General features: G+C 41.5%; 1 protein-coding gene across 1 annotated transcript; it reads right to left on the bottom strand.

Moving 5' to 3' along the window:
• Positions 1-12,795: 12,795 nt before the first annotated feature.
• LOC127601871 (mucolipin-3-like) lies at positions 12,796-17,840 on the bottom strand. The gene is made up of 4 exons (XM_052067528.1): positions 17,695-17,840; positions 16,655-16,861; positions 15,315-15,445; positions 12,796-13,395 (listed from the first exon to the last, which is right to left on the bottom strand). Exons 2-4 carry the CDS (start codon positions 16,844-16,846, stop codon positions 13,359-13,361), a joined length of 360 nt encoding a protein of 119 aa, XP_051923488.1. The 5' UTR covers positions 16,847-16,861; positions 17,695-17,840; the 3' UTR covers positions 12,796-13,358.
• Positions 17,841-20,687: the final 2,847 nt, after the last annotated feature.

Consider the following 20,687-nt stretch of genomic DNA (forward strand, 5'->3'; position numbering starts at 1 on the left):
TGGACACCACCTGAGGGGTGAGACGAGGATTTTTTTTATAGATATACAGTAGATACACATTCACTCCCATGAACATCCCCAACAACATTAACACCAACACTACAGAAATTCAAACCGTAAAGATTCACATAACCAACCACAAAAGACTACACATATGCAACATGTATATACCCCCCAGAGATACCACCCGACCAGACCACGCCACAGAAGACACAGACATCACCAACACCTTCCAATACATAAACTCGCTGAACAACACCATTCTAACCGCAGACATCAACGCTCACTCAACACAATGGCACTCTCCCTACGACGACCACAGAGGCACCCACATTGCAGACATACTACAAAACTCCCAACAAATCACTCTAAACGCAAACACACCCACCAGAAAACCTACAAACATCAACCAACAACCAACATCACCGGACATCACAACAGCCAGCAACAGCATCACAAACAGAACAACATGGACCACAATACACGCACTCAGTTCAGACCACCTTCCTATCAAAATCACACACAACACGCGTGCTCCTTTCCGCCTACAACAACACCTTCAAACTTACACAAATTACAGGAAAGCAGACTGGGAAGGATACACCTCTGAAATAGAATCAGCACTGGAGAACATAACCATACCTGACAACATCCACACAGCCAACACCATGCTCACAAACCTCATACTTACAGCAGACAAACACCACATACCCCACGGAAAAATAAAAAGCAAATCACTTCTCCTACCACAACACATCAGAACACTCATCAGCCAAAGAAACGACATCAGACAACAAAACCACCAAGACCCACGCATCACAGACCTAAACAAAGAAATAGACACACAAATCCAAAAACACAAACAAGAGCTATGGAAAGAACACTTAACGGATGCATGGAACCACAGACACAAACAACACATACTCTGGAACACAGTAACAAGACTATCAAACAAAGAACAAAAAGCACCAGAAAACACCACAATACAGTTCGGACAACACACGGCAATATCCAACAAACAGAAAGCACGAGCATTCAACAAACAATTCACCAACATAATACAACACAAAACCAACAGAACATACAGACAACTACAACGCAAAATACGAAAACTCAACACCACGCCCATAACCATCACAGAACAACAAGTCAAACAAGCACTACAACGCTCCAAAAGCAACAACTCCACAGGCCCAGACAACATAAACATCAGACATCTGAAACACCTAGGCCCCAAAGCAATAACACTACTCACACACACTTACAACACATCACTCAACACCAACACCATCCCCGCAATATGGAAGACTGCAAAAATAATCCCAATACCAAAACCCAACAAAAACCACGCACTCGGCCCATCTTACAGACCAATAGCACTACACAGCCCAATAGCCAAAACAATGGAAAAGGTAATACTACCCTTCATTACCAACAACACTCAACTACCCTCTCACCAACACGGCTTCCGAAAACAACACTCCACAACCACAGCACTACACCACATACACAACATCATAGCCACAGGTTTCAATCAACAAAAACCACCACAACGAACAGTTGCCATAGCCCTAGACATGTCCAAAGCCTTTGACACGGTAAACCTACACACACTCACAAACAAACTCAACAACACTAACACCCCAAACATCATCATCAAATACATCTTCAACTACATAAGGGGACGCAGACAATACACTCAATACCGGGGGGAAACATCAGAACATAGAAACACGAAAACGGGGGTACCACAGGGGGGAGTACTTTCACCAACACTATTCAACATATACATGGCAGACTTACCACAACCACCTCCAAATGTACACACAGTTACATATGCAGACGACATCACCATTCTATCCACACATGTCAAACCACAACAGGCACAACAACAAGTACAAAAATATCTCCACGACATATACAACTGGACAAAACAGAACCAACTCACACTCAACGCAGACAAAACCACCACCACTCTGTTCACACCGGATCCGGCAGAATACAGCAACAGGCTCACTTTACAAATAGATAACACCACCCTACCCACAGTCCGCGAACCCAAAATACTGGGATTAACATGGGACCCCAAACTCACCTTCTCAAAACACACACAACACACTCTAACCCGCGCCAAGCAATCAAACAAAATACTTAAAGCCTTAACAACCACTCACTGGGGAAAATCCAAAGAAACTATACTCACCACATACAAAGCAACCACACTCACACGCTCGATCAGTCACCTCCACACTGCAGTTCCAAAACAACAATGGCGGAGCCACCCGGGTTTGCAACAGAAAAAAAAAACACAAGCAGCCAACACCTGCCCAAAAAGATGTTTGTGAGAAATACAAACAACAAAAAAGTCACTGATGCAAAAGCACGGAGACTATGTTTATATGCAGACGTACTATATGCTCATGTATACATGACATTTTCAATGGTCAATTTCAACACCAGGTTGGTCATACTTTTTTTTACCAAGAAAACACCTTTATTTCAGGCTTGTAACAGGACTGTACTGTGTTATGGCTGCTTCATCATCGCCGTCGCGAGTCGTTATGAGTACAAATATTTTTATTTGTTGATATTTCTATCTTAATATACTGTATGATACATTTTAACCGTGTTTGATCATTTAAAAAATGTGTTAAAACACCGTAAAAACTTTTTTTTTTAAACGTTCTGGAAATGATTTTATAACTTGCCTAAGGTGTGTAAATTGAAGGAAACAACTGTAACATTCGTTCATCTATTTTCTATATTGCTCATGAGAGTCACAGGTGACCCGGATCCTATCCCAGCTCAATCCCGATGATAGGCATGATAAACCCTGGACTGGTCACCTCTCTATTGCAGGGCACTTATCGACAAACATCAATTCACACCTAAGGATTTGTTCTTAGTTTTCAATTAACCCAAAAAGTGTGGTTTTGGAATGCAGGAGGAAGCCAGAGTACAGGCATAAAATCCCAACAAACATGGAGAGTGCATGCAAACTTCTGGAGGCCCAAGCTCGGATTCTAACAACCGGCCTCAGGACTGTTAAGTGACCACAACATATTATATATAATTTTACTTTCACCTTAATGAGTAACTTTTTTATTCAGTTCACATACTGTAAATACTTTTTAAAAAATGTATAATTTTCAAAGGCATTAAAAAGTTACTCACGTTTTTTATTTTTTTTATTTTTAAGGTTACCTCTATCCGCTGTTGCAGCAAGATGTAATGGTTACTTTAGGCCAGTGGTCCTCAACTAGAAATGCTGTAGGTCCACTTTTGTTTTTTTTAATAAGACCAAGGTCCAATTCCATGCTCGGGAATCATGGGTAGCAGGGCTATATGCCCATTTAGTATGGTAAAGCCAAGCTTATACAAATCAACACTCCTCACAACCAATCAATAATGGGGTGCATGAAAATAACAATTATTCACTTTGCCAGTACACAGCAAATAATGAGAGGTATTGTGTTGAGGCACAGGAACTCTTATTTTGTTAAGTTGTGCCTGCTTAATAATACAAATAGCCCTTTTAGGGAAATAAGACATTTTTACTTTAACTTTGTTAAACAGTAGTTGTCTTTTTTCCCTTACTTTAACAAAAAACAAAGCACTAATTTTACCAAAATAATACTAAACATGAAAACAAAAATATCCTTTTCATGTGTACAATTCCCCTTTTCAAATCCCCTCTGAAATCACGTAAAAATATATCAGAAGAGGAGTTAAGAACCATTTTAAATACTGACACAAGGAGCACAGGACTGTGCAGTGCTGTTCTTCCACTATAAGTGAATGCAATGTCTGAGGCATGCAAATATTATTTGAGGACGCCATTGTGACGCTCATTTACCTTGCGGTGTCCTGCTGTTAAATAGCTGCAAAGGACCCCGGGAAGACAGTGGAAAAATCCTGCGCACTATGCGGGTGTTCGGCCGTCTCGTTTTTGCCCCCAGCGACTCTCGGGTTCGACGGCGGGTATCGTCCGAGGCGCACCCTTCGGGCCGCCACGAGGATTTTAGTGGAAAGTGAATGCAATGTCTGAGGCATGCAAATATTATTTGAGGACGCCATTGTGACGTTCATTTAGCTTGCGGTGTTATGCTGTTAAACAGCTGCAAAGAACCCCGGGTAGACGGGAGCAGAACTGCACACAATCGAAACCTCTCGCGATTCGTTTTGTCCAATTGTCTGTGAGCGGCTCTCCTGGGCTGAAGCTGTGAGCACACTGTGGCGTTGCGCATGCGTCTGTTTCCTGACACAATCCTCCATTTTGAATCGCCGTGTTAGCGTTAGCTTGTGGCGCAATGTAAACACCGACTAGTAAAAAGGAGGTGAACTCACGTGGCGAGTAGAATGGCGTGCAGTTTATTGGGAAAATAAACTGTCGCATGCGCGACGCCAGAACTGCACACAGCGTCAGCATATACGATACGCTGATTGGCTCATTTGAATTTAAGGTGTTCCCATACATAACCGTCAGCTGTCAGCACGCGTCTATCCCAATGCACACGCATTCAAAATGCCTCGGACGAGTAGTTTTAAGAGAGAGGGGGCGGCGGGCGGGCAAATTATTTTATTTTTCATTTCGGACGACAAGACAAGGTGGTACATTTCGAAATCCGCGCGCGGCTTTCGCGCACATGGCTAATTTGCATGCGCACTGGGGCGTTCCGAGCCCTCGTCTGACAGTGTGTTGCAAGATGGCGCGGCCGTCGACCCGCCGCGCGCGGCGACCCGAAGGGCGCGCCTCGGACGATACCCGCCGTCGAACCCGAGCGTCGCGTTATGTTACCTGCTGTAAAATCCTGCGCACTATGCGGGTGTTCGGCCGTCTCGTTTTTGCCCCCCGCGACGCTCGGGTTCGACGGCGGGTATCGTCCGATGCGCGCCGTTCGCCGCTGACCGGTTCCGACCGCCGTCCGAGGCATTTTGAATGCGTGTGTATTGGGAGAGACGCGTGCTGACGGTTAAGTATGGGCACACCCTAAATTCAAATGAGCCAATCAGCGTATCGTATATGCTGACGCTTAGGTATGGGCACACCTTAAATTCAAATGGGCCAATCAGCGCATCGTATATGCTGACGCTAAGGTATGGCACACCTTAAATTCAAATGAGCCAATCAGCGCATCGTTATCGCCACATGCCCTCCTCAGACAGGGTCTCCGGTTAGTCAAACATTAAGATAAGATAAGATATCCTTTTTTCGTCCCACACTACGGAAATTTACAGCCTCCAGCAGCAAGAATGTATGTAGAAAGAAGAAAGAGAAAAAAAACAACAAACATCTTTCAATTAAATGCAATATGAACACAAAATGGATAAATCGCAGTACTATTTACAATTTTCCTTCACATCATTTAATTATTATTATGATTGTTATTTTTTATTCATCAGCCTGACAGCAGTCGGTAGGAACCAGCGTCGGTATCTCTCCTTCTTGCAGCGCGGGTGTAACAGTCTCTGGCTGATGGAGCTACCAAGTGCTGTCAGGGCGGGCTGGAGGGGGTGGGAGGGACTGGCCATCATAGCTTTTAGCTTAGTTAGCATCCTTCTGTTGCCCACCTCCTCCAGAGTGTCAAGGGAGCAACCCAGGACAGAACTGGCCTTCCTGACCAGTCGCTCCAGTCTCTTTCTGTCCCGGGCTGAGATGCTGCCTGACCAGCAGACAATGCCATAATGGATGGCCGAGGCCACCACCGAGTGGATAGAACATCTTAAGGAGTGACCCCTGAACCCCAAAAGACCTCAGTTTCCTGAGTAGGAAACTGTCCTTTCCTAATCAGGGTGTCCGTGTTTATACACACAAAGTCGCGCTGCTGCGGTCCTCTGCATTACATCTGTTAGTGAACGCAAAGAATACAACGGATAATAAACGCCATCAGGCGCCGACAGGTATGGCAGCCTCAGTCACACGCTCCCTAGTATTATCCCTGTTTTTGTCATTTTCGTTTATTTTTGCCGACCCTGAGCGGCTTACTTACACGAGGGAAAAGTTGCTGCGCATTGGGGAGGCTACGCTCGGCCTTTTTTCACCATCCCATCGATCCATCTTGCTAATCTACGATCTCTGCCAACTAAGATGGATGAACTTCTTCTCACAAAGACCAACAAAACCTTTGCACGTTCTGCTGCGCTCTGCTTCACTGAAACCTGGCTCAGTGACCGCCACCCGGATTCCGCGCTACATCTACCGGCTTCCGCCTTCTCCGAGCCGACCGCGACACGGAGCTATCAGGGAAATCGAAAGGTGGTGGGATTTGCTTCTATATCAACGAAGAATGGTGCACTGATGTCACGAAGCTCGACGCACACTGCAGCCCGGACCTGGAGTCGCTGTCTTTAAACTGCAAGCCATTCTACTCGCCACGTGAGTTCACCTCCTTTTTACTAGTCAGTGTTTACATTGCGCCACAAGCTAACGCTAACACGGCGATACAAAACGCTAGCCGAACAAGTAAACAAACTCGAACTAAAATACCCAGAGTCACCCCTGATCATTTTGGGCGATTTTAATAGAGCACACCTTAACCGTGAAATTCCCAGATATAAGCAGCACATCGACTGTTTCACCAGAGAAGGCAACATTCTAGACCACAGCTATTCAACAATCAAAAATGCATACCGATCAGTCGCCCGTGCAGCATTGGGTCTTTCTGACCACAATTTAATCCACTTAATACCTACATACAGACAGAAACTCAAATGTGTTAAACCGGTTGTTAAAACTGTGAAAAAATGGACAGATGAAGCAAAGCTAGCTCTACAAGAATGCTTAGACTGCACTGACTGCATATGACCAAATAACCTATAAAAGCAGTTAAGATGGATGAGCAAGACTGATCCGCTGATGACGGCAGATAATATATTTTTTTCCTTTTTGTGGCCGAGTATTATCTTTTTAACTTTTTAATACATTACTATTTTTACCGTGACAACAGAGAGAAACACTGGCCTGTTGATAATTCTACATAGAAGCATGAGAATGACTGTGATGGGCCTTTCCAATAAATCAATCATGCCAGAATCGAACTCTGCACCTCTCCACTGTGATGCCATGCGCTAACCAGTCAATCATAGGGCCGCCCAAAATTAAAATCCTCGACAGTGATTTCATTCACAATGGTGTTTAATTCATTCAGAATGTGGGTTCAATTTTTTATCTTTTGGTTTAATGACAATGGCATTCCAATTACTTAGGGCATTGTTTTAGTTTGACTAGTTGTCGTTTTATGAAAAGAAAATTAGGAAAGTCACAATGCTACCTGTGGTTTGTGGTATTTTTTTTCCACAGCAAGAAAGTTCAGTTTATGATGCAATTTTGAATGACTATAAATTATTGGAGTAGGCCTTAATCCTTTTGATGACATGAAAACTAGTGACTCCCCGTAGACAAAGGAAAATGTGTATTACAAAGCCGTAACAGTCTCAGTTGTAAAAAAAAAAAAAGATTGTCTCTGCTTTGCAATTGGGAAAAAATATATTTATTTCATAAAGCATACACTGTTTTAGGACTCAGAGACAGACAACCATTTACAAAGACTCACCGTCAACACTATAGCTCATTTATAGTGTAGTGATAAATGAACCTTTTTTTTGTTTTCCGCTATCCATTTAGTGGCAGTATGTACTAGTATGGTGACCTGGTAAAACTCACCAAGGTGAGCATGTATGTTTGCTGGTTGGTTTTAGTTTGTGCTGGTTATCTGGTAAAAGTCAGAGTTGTGAAAGAGGTTGAATACATTTGTGAGACAATTTTTGGAAAAAAATGTAATCTTCAAAACATTCACAAAGTGCAAAGTAATTAACAAGATTTAATAAGAAAGAGCAAATCCCAGGATGAGTGTATGTGAATGCTTGTCGCAGATAAGAGACAAAAAAGACTGTTGTGTTTGATGAGGATATTATTATATCGAAACATTTTCAATTGAATTTTAGACTGAAAAACGTACGGTAATTAACTAAATTAAATGAAACCACTTTTTACAATGCTCGGGGTAAGTTTAACATGTGATGTAAAAATAAAACATCTAATGTTGAACTTGAAAATAAAGAAAAATACTGCCAAGTAGAATATGCATTACAAAATATTAAGCACACATAATGGGAACAGGAGCAGCTCTGCTTGGCTATCAGGAATTAGAGCAGGCATTTGTGCAAACATACATAGGATGATGCACTGTATGCATAGTAGTAATGCTAAAAAAAAATAAAAATAAATACTAGTTCACTAGTAAGATCATTTTGACGCTTACTAGTGAACATGTAAGGCCATAAATGTGCCCACTAGTTCACTAGTAAGATCATTTTGAGGCTTACTAGTTGACATGTAAGCCGCAAAAAGCCCACTAGTTCACTAATAAGATTATTTTGACGCTTACTAGTGAACATGTAAGGCCATAAATGTGCCCACTAGTTCACTGGTAAGATCATTTTGACGCTTACTAGTGAACATGTAAGGCCAAAAATGTGCCCACTTGTAGTGCTAGTGACATTACATTGTACTTGCATTACATGCAAATAAGGATGATTACGAAAACATGTAACGGTATCCTATTGGCTGTACGTTTCAAAATAGTATCATCCCACCAGTCAGGGCTAATGATTTTGGAAATTCTGTGCCCACTTAGTTTTTTAGAACAACAATGGCGGACAGCGTCCTGAGACGTATTCGGCGAAGGTGCAGGGCAATAGAGAGTGCCTGTCGTCAAGGGTCTGCCGGTGAAAGTGAAGCACGCGCGATAAACATTTCAATTGCTAATTTAAGAAGAGTTAGTGACCAGTTTAGCGCTGATACTACCATTTTTTGTCGTTGCTTTTTTGTATGTATTTTTATTCGAACTACACACGGGTTTTACTGACGACTTTGTTTCACAGGTGGGGGTTTGTGACACATGCTGGCATTGATGGGAATTCAACTTCGCTGCGTATGAGACGTCTACTTTCAGCCAATTTGGGTGCCTGACTAATCCGGAATAGGAGCGGATCCTTCATACGTATACCAAAAGAAATTGTATTATAAAAATGCTTTAGTTACAAAATAAGGTCACACGGCCAATAAAGTACAACATAAAACGCTGGTAACAAAATTACCAGGATAAGAATGAGGGTAACAAAAAGTTCTTGCAAACAGCAAGGGAAATTGCAAATGAAAAATCACAACAAAATGCTTTCAGTGTCTCTTTTATTTATTACATATGAGAATTTTAAATGTTGGTCTATATTTTAGCAATCGTCATGGATGTTGCCATGTTTGATTTGCTTTCATGGGCCACATAAAATAATGTGGCAGGTCAGATCTGGGCCCTTAACTTTGACACCTATGCTGTATAGTATCCATACAGTGTTAATCAATCCAATTTTACAAGTGCAAAATCTCCAAGTACTCCGGTTTCCTCCCACATTCCAAAAACATGAATGGCAGATTGATTAAACACTCTAAATTGTCCCTGGGTGTGAGTGCGGATGGTTGTTCGTCCCTCTGTGCCTTGAAATTGGCTTGCAACCAGTTCAGGGTGTCCCCCGCCAACTGCCCGAAGACTGCTGGGATAGACTCCAGCACCCCCTAACCGGCGACCCTTGTGAGGTTAAAGCGGATCACAAAATGGATGGATGGATAATTAATACGCAATTAGTATTGTGTGTGTTTTCTATTTTACTTTTGCCCTCCACTGTGTGTGTGTGTGTATATATATATATATATATATATATATATACACCCTATATATATATATATATATATATATATATATATATATATATATATATATATATATATATATATATATATATATATATATATATATGGGACTTCCAGATCCAGACTGACAAGATGGTAATGGCGAACCAACCAGATATCGTGATCATAGATAAAGGGCAGAGGAAAGCCGTTATAGTGGATGTAGCGGTCCCAAGTGATGGAAACATCAGGAAGAAGGAACATGAGAAACTCGAGAAATACCAAGGGCTCAGAGAGGAGCTGGAGAGAGCCTGGAAGGTAAAGGTGACAGTCGTGCCTGTGGTGGTCGGAGCACTCGGGGCAGTAACCCCCAAACTAGATGAGTGGTTGCAACAGATCCCTGGAACAACATCGGACATCTCAGTCCAGAAATGTGCAGTGCTGGGAACAGCAAGGATACTGCGCAGAACCCTCAAGCTTCCTGGCCTCTGGTAGAGGACCCGAGCTGAATGAGGGACGGACACCACCCGAGGGGTGAGATGAGGATTTTTTTTTATATATATATATATAGGGTGTCCATAAAGTCTCTTTACCATTTCAAAAATGTATTAAAAATGCAATTGATTAGATATTTCATTCAGATTTGTTCTATTGTAACATTATATATACAGTATATATACCTGTATATATACAGTATATATACATACATGTATTATATATATATATATATATATATATATATATATATATATATAGAGTGAGAGAGAGAGAGAGAGAGAGAGAGAGAGAGAGAGAGAGAGAGAAAGAGAGAGAGAGAGAGAGAGAGAGAGAGAGAGAGAGAGAGAGAGAGAGAGAAAGATTAATCAAAAGTATGAATTGTTTTTATAAAATCACTTCTGTACATTCTTCTTCAGTTATTATGAGCCGGATGCGTAAGGGTTAAAGCTTTAAGACTGAATATTCATTCTCTGAATATTGACCAATCAAAATTCTTGTCCCGCCTGCTTCATTTGCATGCAGCCCACTTGTGAACATGTCGGTGTTCGAGTCGCAACTGAGACATGAATGATCGCATGTTACAGTTGACATGCTCACTTGTAAGGGCCAAATGTCCACTGGGTACACTAGTTAAGGTGTTCTGGCCTTAGCAGTGAACTTGTCAGTTTAAAAATTGATCACTAGCTCACTAGTAAGGCATATTATGTCCACTAGTTACACTACTTGGATCTTCTAAACCTTACTAGGTGACTAGTGAGGTTCAAAATGTTGATGAGCAAAAACATGTCTGCAAGGATCCGCGCACATTAATCGCTAAAATGGTGCTTTGAGATACATGTTGAATTTGTTCTGTGACCATGCTCAAACTCAAAACAGAATTGAAATGAATGGACATGCCATCAATCTGTTTCAGCCGTCCATGCCTAAAAACATGTAAGGACAATAGTCTATAATATAGTTTATTAAAAAAATAAAGTAATGACATAATTAAAAATTTAGAATGTCCCACCCAAATCACAGAGCACACGGAGTGAGCCATGCTGAGTTCAAAGCACCATCAACAAACATCCATAGACCTTCCATTGTGCATCACAGACAATGAAAGCTATGACCCATTCCTTCGATAAAGCACATATGACCTTGCTGGCCAAGCAGGTAGCGGGAAGGCATCTTCAGAGCTTTCCATAATGCATGACGATTTTGAGTGGTGGGAAGGCAAACATCCGCCTCATGATCAATAGGCGGGGATGACGTCATCGCGTTTGATGACAGAATTAAATGTTCCTCCTTAGTTGGAGTAAAGCGTGGCTCGTTCCTTTTTAACTCTTCACTATAAATAAAGTTAGAAAATTAAATTAAAAAAAATTCATAAAATTATAATAATAAAGTATATAATGTCACTCCACCGAACAGCTACCTGAATCCAACACACGCTCGAACACTGCAACACAGCGCTTTGATTTACACCACGTCATTTGGAACGTAAGTCACCATTTGAATGGTCCAAATTTCTCATAAGCAGCCTTCGAAAGATAACTCACTGACACCCTCTTTTGAACAAGTTTGAAGCATGATGGTACAATGTCAAAGGTGATCCAGGACTAAACATGATGAACGTCAAAGGTGATCCAGGACACTTTAATCAGCAACATGTGTACAAGATATCATGTTTCTACTCGTTTACATTTTGCCAAGTAGTGATCAAGTGTAGAATATGGGTACCGTATTTAAAAAAAAAACATGACAGTGTAAAGGCACGTGCCTAATATCTTCTACAGTATGATATATTATAGACATACAGGTATGTATAATATATCCTTTAGGGCTAAATTTCACACGTTTCTCAACATTTCACTGAAGTGATTGTTGAATACAAATGAATGAAGGTCATCCGAACGAAAGTAATCTTTTGACGATTGTGCGTTTCATGAAATACAAAACGTAATAGAAAAACAGCCATAATGTGGACAAGAGCATACTTAGGGGTGGGAGCTGGGGGTGGGGGAGGGGGGTGCAGGAGGACCACATAGTGTACAGCGAATTGCTATACATTAGTTAATCTGTTGGTTGCTTCAAGTTTGCCTTCCAAAATGTGCCAAATTGTTTCCTGTAGAAATCTCATGTCAAAATAAAGAGCAGTTTCTTTGTTGAGTAAGAATGATCGAACAGCAAGTGCTTTATGAATTTGTGAGTACATCATGCAAAATCTATGAGAGCAACCATAATGAAAATATGATGCTATTGCAGCCTATTCTAAGTGCAACCTGAGATTCTCAACAAGAAAGTAAAAAAATAGATAAAAAAAAAATGACACCCAATTTGGGGCTTTAAATTTTTTATAATGCGGGTGCATCTCAAATTTATTTCAGGAGTTTAATTTAAAAAGTTAAAAACTCAAATGATACAGAGTGATGAAACGAATCCATTTTACATCAAAAATAAAATGTCTTCCGAGTGTGTTTGTTCTAAACTGTAACCATCAAAGTCAGAGAAAAAAAAAATCATAGTAAATTCTACTTTATCTGTAGTGAATCCACCGCATATTAGGTTTGAAGTGAACCATTGAAATAAATGACATTTTCCATAACATCCTTATATATTTGGATGCACCCTTCATAAGCTATACTCTCCATTGCTCTCTTGTTTATGCCTCTATCTTAAGTATTTCGATGATTAAATGTTTCAAATAGCGAGTTATGGTCCAGCGAGGTAATCCTTCTTCCTTAGTATAAATTTGAAATCCAAAAAGTAGGGAAAAAAAAGTCTCAAGTGATGGTTCTGGTTCAAACGTGAGAACACTTAACAGGCATACCGTGTAGAGGCCATTTCCTCCGAGGCCGCAGTCAAACTGGATCAGCCTCAAAGTTTCGTGCGTAGTGATCGGCTTGAAATCTGCTAATAAACTAGCAGGTTGAAACATATTTTCTTGTGAATGTAAATTTTAAAAAGATGAAAAATCTAAAAAACACTGAGCTGGCCTGACACAAGGCCCATTAAATAAATATGTGTGCTTTCACCTTCCCACAAGGCACCTTGTTCCTGATGAATCCATGACGTGCATTCCTCATTGGAAAATCCTGGTCCAACTGATTGACGCCTCCTCCTTCAGTCAAGTGCCAGGAAAAAAAAGGCTTGTTCCAGAGGGGACTTCTTGTAAGTTGAACCGAATTCTTCCTCAGTTCACCAGCAGGACGTCCTCATATGTTGTCATCCTGACGGAAATACAAGACGGTGGTTTGTATTCAGATTGTATCCAGAGCTGTTTGATGTGACTCTGACAGGGGGGAAAGCCCAAAGTCCCCTTTTTGTATCACCAGTCATACTTTGGTACCACCTGGTGGAATCTTACTGTAGTTGTTTGATTTAGTTCATTCGTGGTGTTTTTACATCGATGTTTGAGATATCTTGTTTTGTTGGTGGAATTTGAATGCACCCTGAGGACTGGTCAACGGGAAACACAGCAGATCAGTGTTTTGCTTCTTCACTGATGCAACTGCTCACAGCTCTTGCGCTCTATTTGCCAGTTAGAATTTTCCTGAATGACCTAAAATGTTATCATTCTGTTTGTTCGTGTGTGATGTCACATCACTTTGTGGTTAAAATGTTAAATAGGCCATTAGGCTAGCTAATAGTATCGATGAGCCTCATGTGAAGGCATTTTGGCTGTGTTGATTACACTCACCCACTGAGTTCAGTTGTTTATGGAACATGGGTTTCACGATTGTTTACATGCTAGATGCGTGGGCTTGATGCTTTATGTCAGGGGTCCCCAAACTACGGCCCCGTACATTTGGCCCGGCCCTCTAACCCTCCTGTTGTCCTCGGGTCAAAATGACCCGTCACTCTGTTAAAAACGCCCCCAAAAAACTGCAAACAGCGGTGTCTACAAGCCTACTGGAACCTACAAAAGGATTATAAGGAAGGAACACAAGAACTTTAAGAGACTGCTCATGTGTCAGAGAGATTCTGCTCTGACAACTGAGCTGAACTTTTATCGGTTAAGAAAGTTAATGTTTGTCAAGTCCCGTGTTTGCCAGCAGGGGGCAGGCTTCTTGCTTGCTTTCTGCACACCTGCCACCGATTTGTGATTGATTACACGGGCTTTATTTGGGCGCTCTGGCAGTTGACTCACTGCCGGAGTATTCCACGCCGTGCCAAAATTCTCTCGCCCAATTCCTATTCGTATTATTCATTGCCTCTTAGCCTTGTGGCTATTATTGCGCGTCGTTATTCCTCTTTCGAGTGAAATTTATAGTATTGTCTAATCAGACCCTCCTTGCTATTTTTTCCGCAAGCGTTTTCGGTTGTTCTCTTTATTTTATCCCTGGTCCTTATTTTGACCAGCACTTTTTGTTATTCTCCCGGTCGGGTAATTTTGTGTTTGTATTAAAGACTCCTTTTGTTCTCTGACAAACCTCTTTCTGTGTCTGCTATTTCGGGGATCGACTTTCAGTTATTTGGTTATACACGAAGCGATTACTCTGTCTCTTCAGGTACAACGTGACAATGTTCCATGGCTTTTTTTCTATGAAGAACCCAGAGAGAGTTATTTAGTTATTATTTATTTCCTGTTTTTGTGTTAGTGTTATTATTTGTTTCCTGACTTTTTTCTGTAAAGAACCTGGAAAGGGTTATTTGGTTATGTGTGGCTTTTCTGGAAAACAATAAAAAAATTTTTAGCTCCCCTACGATCGTCACACTTTTTTATAAACTGGCACCGGCCCCCCATCAGAGAAGGGAAAAGTTATGTGGCCCTCACAGGAAAAAGTTTGGGGACCCCTGCTTTATGTAATCAGTGTGTCTATTTTGAGATTCACATTCAGAGTACTTAAGATGCCGCCATTTTGTGGCATTTACAATATAAACGGTTACACACCCTTTTGTAAGGAGAGTGTGACAGTAATTTGCAAATATTCGCAATTTGCGGCAGGGCTTGCCCGCAACCTCATGCAGGAAGTTACTTCATGTTCTATTTTGTTATTCATTTCAATTGTCACTTTAGCCATTGTGTACTGAGCAACCACAACAGCGAAGCCACTACTACTTATTTATATCACAGTTGCATTTCTGATTTTATAGGACTCACTACAACCCCCCCACCCCCAAACAAACAGAAAAAGTATTGCATTACCTGTCACAGCAGCAGAAAAAGGAGCACGGCGATGTCTCCAGGCCCCTGAACTTGCCGGAGTTTGGCGCATCGGTGCACTCAGCTATGAAAGCATGCAGGTCTGTGATGTGAATGGGCTCCTGGGTCTGATGCTGTACGACAACATATAAAAGTTTGACATTTACATTCGGTTTCCAGAGCCGGATGCCACTCAATTCTCCGTGATCGATGCCCAAACCTAAATCATCTGAAAGTAGTTAAAACAGAATAGAGCAGGGGTTTCAAACTCATTTCACATTGTGGGCCACATACGGTCTCTGTAGATGTCAACTGGGCCGGACCAATAAAATTGTACCATACTCCGCGATAAATAACCAAAATAATGTCTTTTCTTTGTTTTGGTCAAAGAAGCACAAGAACATTAGGGAAATGTAATAAACGTATCTTTTACAAAACATTTCATGAAGCACCTTAGATTTCCTTAAACAAATGTGCAATTTACTTTTATCATTCACATATATGATCCAACTGATTGTACAAAGGCACAAAACGTAATTGGTATTGAAAAATATCATAATGCATTTTCAGATTAAACTGGGTTCATAAAGAATTTTTGTTTTTAAACAATTTACACATGCGCATATAAAATCTAAATAGAATCCCTGCCTACACCTTACAAACTGAGGAGAGTGCTATTAAATGTGTAAAGAATAAAGTATTCACACGTCCTTGATAGCGTCTGCTGTGTTGGGTCTGTCTCAGTGACAGACTGAGACTGCTATTGTCTTCTTCTCTGATCAAAACAATGTTGACTTGTACTCTGATCAAACAGTGTATCCGCCAGCGGATACTCCACGAATTGCACCTTGTAAAAAAATATTCATTCATTTTATGGATTTTTCCACTTTTAAATGATCCTGCGGGCCTGATCGAACTGCCTTGGGGGCCGGTTCCGGCCCGTGTACCGTATGTTTGACAACCCTGGAATAGAGGCTAGAAAACCTACATTTTGGATCGAAGATCTACTTTTCGATCAACTAACCTCACGGGATCTACCCTTACCGGCGTGCGCACGCGCGCACACACACACGCGCGAATTTAAGATTTACCTGCTTTATTTTATTTTTTAAATATATTTTTTTTGTGAAAATGAGACTGATAAGATGATTAGTGTGCAGTGTATATTAACACAAAAATATATTACTAACATGTACAAAGACAAACAAATGGTTGTTTGTTTTTTTTCTTCTCGACACTCCTCGGATCTACTTGGGACCCGTCTTAGATCTACCGGTAGATAAGGATCTACCTAATGGGCACACCTGCTTTAAGACAAAAAAAGGTCGGGTTTGCTGGCCTACCTTGATGGCCTCGTAGGCTCCGGTGATGAGCGCGATGAAGAGCGACAGCACCATGTAGATGAAGAGCGAGATGAAGGTGTACAGGTACACTTGGCTGAAGAGCCACACCAGAGTGCTGCTCTCCTGCATTCCTGAGAAGGTCACGAACATGTCGTCGCCATTGATGAGGGAGAAGAGGCATTCCGACACCATGGATAGGGAGCGGAACTGTAGCACAAGGATACAGTCTAATAAAACACTTCTTAACATGATCTGAAAACAGTAAATCTCTTCACACCTGAGGTTGGCAAACATTTTACACCAAGTGCCACACTTAAGAAAAATACTTAGCTCTCCAAGTGGCACCAAAATGACCAACATTAAAAATAGTTGCGTAGTAGGCCCAAGTACTCCGAGCGGGCGCTGGTGCACTCAGACCGTTCGGCGACTCAGAGCGTAGCTTCATTTTGTTGTTGGGTTACAGTAGACTAGAGCAGGCTAAAATGCGAGTCAATGTGGCGGCCATGTTGGCTGGGCCGACTGTCTCATCAAAGCAGAAACAATAGCTTAGCAGTGCTGTAAGCATGCAGCTCAACAGGCGCATGTTCTCTCTACTAATAGCTTTTTTCTTTTTAAATCAGGCACTAGTAGTCCTTTTGAAAATATTTTTGTTGCAGCTCAGTTTTTTTTTTCACAACCCTTATCAATGTCATCGATTCATAAAAGAAGTGCATTCATAAAAGAGTGGAATTGCACGTATTTTTGCTGTGGAATTGCCCGTATCAAGGCGCAGGAAGCATTATCCGCCCCCTCAGCAAGTTTGAATGAACTTTAAAAAATCAGTTTCAAACTTTTTTTTTTCTTCTTTAAAAAAAAAAAAAAAAAAACTTTACATAAGTAAAGTTGTCGTGTACTGGGGATTTTTAGGCTCCAAAAGAAGTCCAAAACAATGCTTGTTCTCTACTGGGTGTTTCAAAGCTACAAAAAAAGCACTTCGATGTAGTCCATTAAATTGAGGCTCGACAGTACTTAAAAGTAAGGTTGACTTATCGATGCGGTACCTTCACATGGTACGGTCCCAGCACAATCCAGCCGCAGAAGCAGTAGCCCAAATATATGACGGCCACACAGCAGCAGAAGCGGATCACGTTGGGGAAGGCTGCTCGAAGAGTTACGATCAGGATCTAAACGATGATATCATGGAGAGGAATACCACATTTTCTTAACTCGGTGCAAATCAAACAACAAAGTTGAATTACTAACATGTGCCTCAAAATGACCTTACTAGTGAACTAGTGGGCGTTTTGCGGCTTACATGTCAATGAGTAAGCCTCAAAATGATCTTACGAGTGAACTAGTGGGCGTTTATCGGCTTACATGTCAACTAGTAAGCGTCAAAATGACCTTACTAGTAAACTAGTGAGCGTTTTGTGGCTTACATGTTCACTAGTAAGCGTCAAAATGATCTTACTAGTGAACTATTGGGCGTTTTGTGGCTTACATGTTCACTAGTAAGCCTCAAAATGATCTTACTAGTGAACTAGTAGGCGATGTGTGGCTTACATGTCAACTAGTAAGCCTCAAAATGAACTTACTAGTGAACTAGTGGGCACATTTATGGCCTTACATGTTCACTAGTAAGCGTCAAAATGATCTTACTAGTGAACTAGTGGGCGTTTTGTGGCTTACATGTTCACTAGTAAGCGTCAAAATGACCTTACTAGTGAACTAGTGGGCGTTTTGTGGCTTACATGTTCACTAGTTAGCGTCAAAATGATCTTACTAGTGAACGAGTGAGCGTTTTGTGGCTGACATGTTCATAAATAAGCGTCAAAATGATCTTACTAGGGAACTAGTGGGCGTTTTGTGGCTTACATGTTCACTAGTAAGCGTCAAAATTACCTTACTAGTGAACCAGTGAGCGTTTTGTGGCTTACATGTTCACTAGTAAGCGTCAAAATGACCTTACTAGTGAACTAGTGAGCGTTTTGTGGCTTACATGTTCACTAGTAAGCGTCAAAATGATCTTACTAGTGAACTAGTGGGCGTTCTGTGGCTTACATGTTCACTAGAAGCCTCAAAATTATCTTACTAGTGAACTAGCGGGCGTTTTGTGGCTTACATGTCAACTAGTAAGCCTCAAAATGATCTTACTAGTGAACTAGTGGGCACATTTATGGCCTTACATGTTCACTAGTAAGCGTCAAAATGACCTTACTAGTGAACTAGTGGGCAACATGGAATAAATACTCAAAGGGCTTGCCAGGCAAGCCCATTGAGTATTTAAAGGGTTCAAAGGGCTTGCCTGGCAAGCCCTTTGAGTATTTATTCATCCGTGATGGTATTGTAGACCAATGAGAGCACGTCCGACAGACACGTGGACTTCGGGCGGCCAATCATGATGCATTTCGAGCCAAGCCCCAACAAAAACGGAGGAGAAAACTTTCAGACGCTTTGAAAGCTTTTGGGGTACATATTACTCTTGTTGTTACACAAAATTTTGTTTTACGATTATTTTAGGCGGTAACGTTATGGTGTAAATGTCAAATACGTGGTCAATTTATCAAGATGAAGCCTGCTTAAAAATTTGCTCCAACAATTTTGGAGATGTGTCTGACTTTGACAGCAATGGCGGCAGTTCAACGCTGACAGTCGCAGTCGGGTGCAGATTTATTTCGGCAGGACTTTCTAAAATCTGCCGTTTGCTCTGACAGTTCTCTGTCTGACAGTCACATTTTGTCTTATTACTCACAAGCTAATTGACATTTAAAAAAAGAGTTAATGTTTGGAACACGATTTTGCTCTTACTGTTTGCTGCCTTAGTTCGTTTGAAATATTCGCTTCCTGCATTACATGAAGTACATTTTTTAATATTCACAAGACTGTAACTGTGCATTATAAATAATGTCACATTTGCACTATGTTTTACTGGATCTACAACTAAACTAGGTCCTCGTTTCTGGGAGAGTCCACAGCACCTCCTGTATCACAACCATTCTGCCGGCACACCTTCAGCAGCACGATGTTTCTAATGGGAGCTGGAGGGTGATCAGCTTCATTGAAGAACAGGAGGAGGAGAGGCACAACGTTTGTCATTTGTGATATGTTTTTAGACTTTTCTCCTAACTAAAAAAACTATGTTTTGTTAATTTCTTGATATAGTTCTTGTATTTAAATATTTTAACAATCAAATATTTTTCAACTGTGTTTTAGATATGAATTGTATGAAATAAATCAGTGAAGCCCCATTCAAATTCTACTCTATCTAATCTGCTCGATCACACTGCTGTCAACCTGCTGTACCTCCAAACTCCTTGGCTTACTCGCAGTTGGAGGGTTCCCCCCGAACGGGGGGACAAATCAAGGAACCAATCCCTGCACCCCGAACGGGGTGCCCTTACGGCCGTTTTTTTTTTTTTCGGCTAACCGCCCCCTGAACCTGGCAGGGTGGCGGGCGGACCTTTTGCTCCAGGCGGGGGACATAGAGACAAATCCGGGGCCCACACAGACACTCTCACGCACGCAACAAACACACACACAACAAACTACCTGGACATGCGACATTTGCACACAACAGATTACAAGAAGACAGACATCCTTCAGATGCAACCACCACACACCACACTGGGTACACAAACATTGCACAAACATAAACACTAGACAATACAACATAACATGGAAATGCAGACTACATCCCAAAACACCACCACGAACAACAACACCTCGTAGGACACCAACAGGCAGCAGAGCACAAACAGACCAAAACAACACACTCGCCTCACCAACACTACCCTCAAACGCAACACGGACAGACAACTCCAACAGAGATACAACAAACACAAGACCACCCCCCCAAACCTGGACCTGCAATAGCTGCAATAGAATCATCACACGCAGACAAACCTCACTCAGATGCAACTCAACACACACACACTGGATACACAGACATTGCTCCCGCATCACCACCCGCCAATACACAAACACGTGGACATGCAGAACACACACGCAAACAACAAACACCCCAACACCACAACCCCCGAACAACCCACAAAGA

This window comes from Hippocampus zosterae, chromosome 6 (genome assembly GCF_025434085.1).
Source record: "Hippocampus zosterae strain Florida chromosome 6, ASM2543408v3, whole genome shotgun sequence".
NCBI classification, from domain to species: domain Eukaryota; kingdom Metazoa; phylum Chordata; class Actinopteri; order Syngnathiformes; family Syngnathidae; genus Hippocampus; species Hippocampus zosterae.

What these genes read in the sequence shown, in the direction of transcription:
- LOC127601871 (XM_052067528.1), bottom strand. Translation starts at nt 16,846, where the DNA reads ATGGTGTCGGAATGCCTCTTCTCCCTCATCAATGGCGACGACATGTTC. An exon ending in GAGCCTACGAGGCCATCAAG is followed by an intron (nt 15,446 to 16,654) that starts GTAGGCCAGCAA and finishes GTTGTCGTACAG; the next exon opens with CATCAGACCCAGGAGCCCAT. An exon ending in TTTTTCTGCTGCTGTGACAG is followed by an intron (nt 13,396 to 15,314) that starts GTAATGCAATAC and finishes TATTTCCGTCAG; the next exon opens with GATGACAACATATGAGGACG.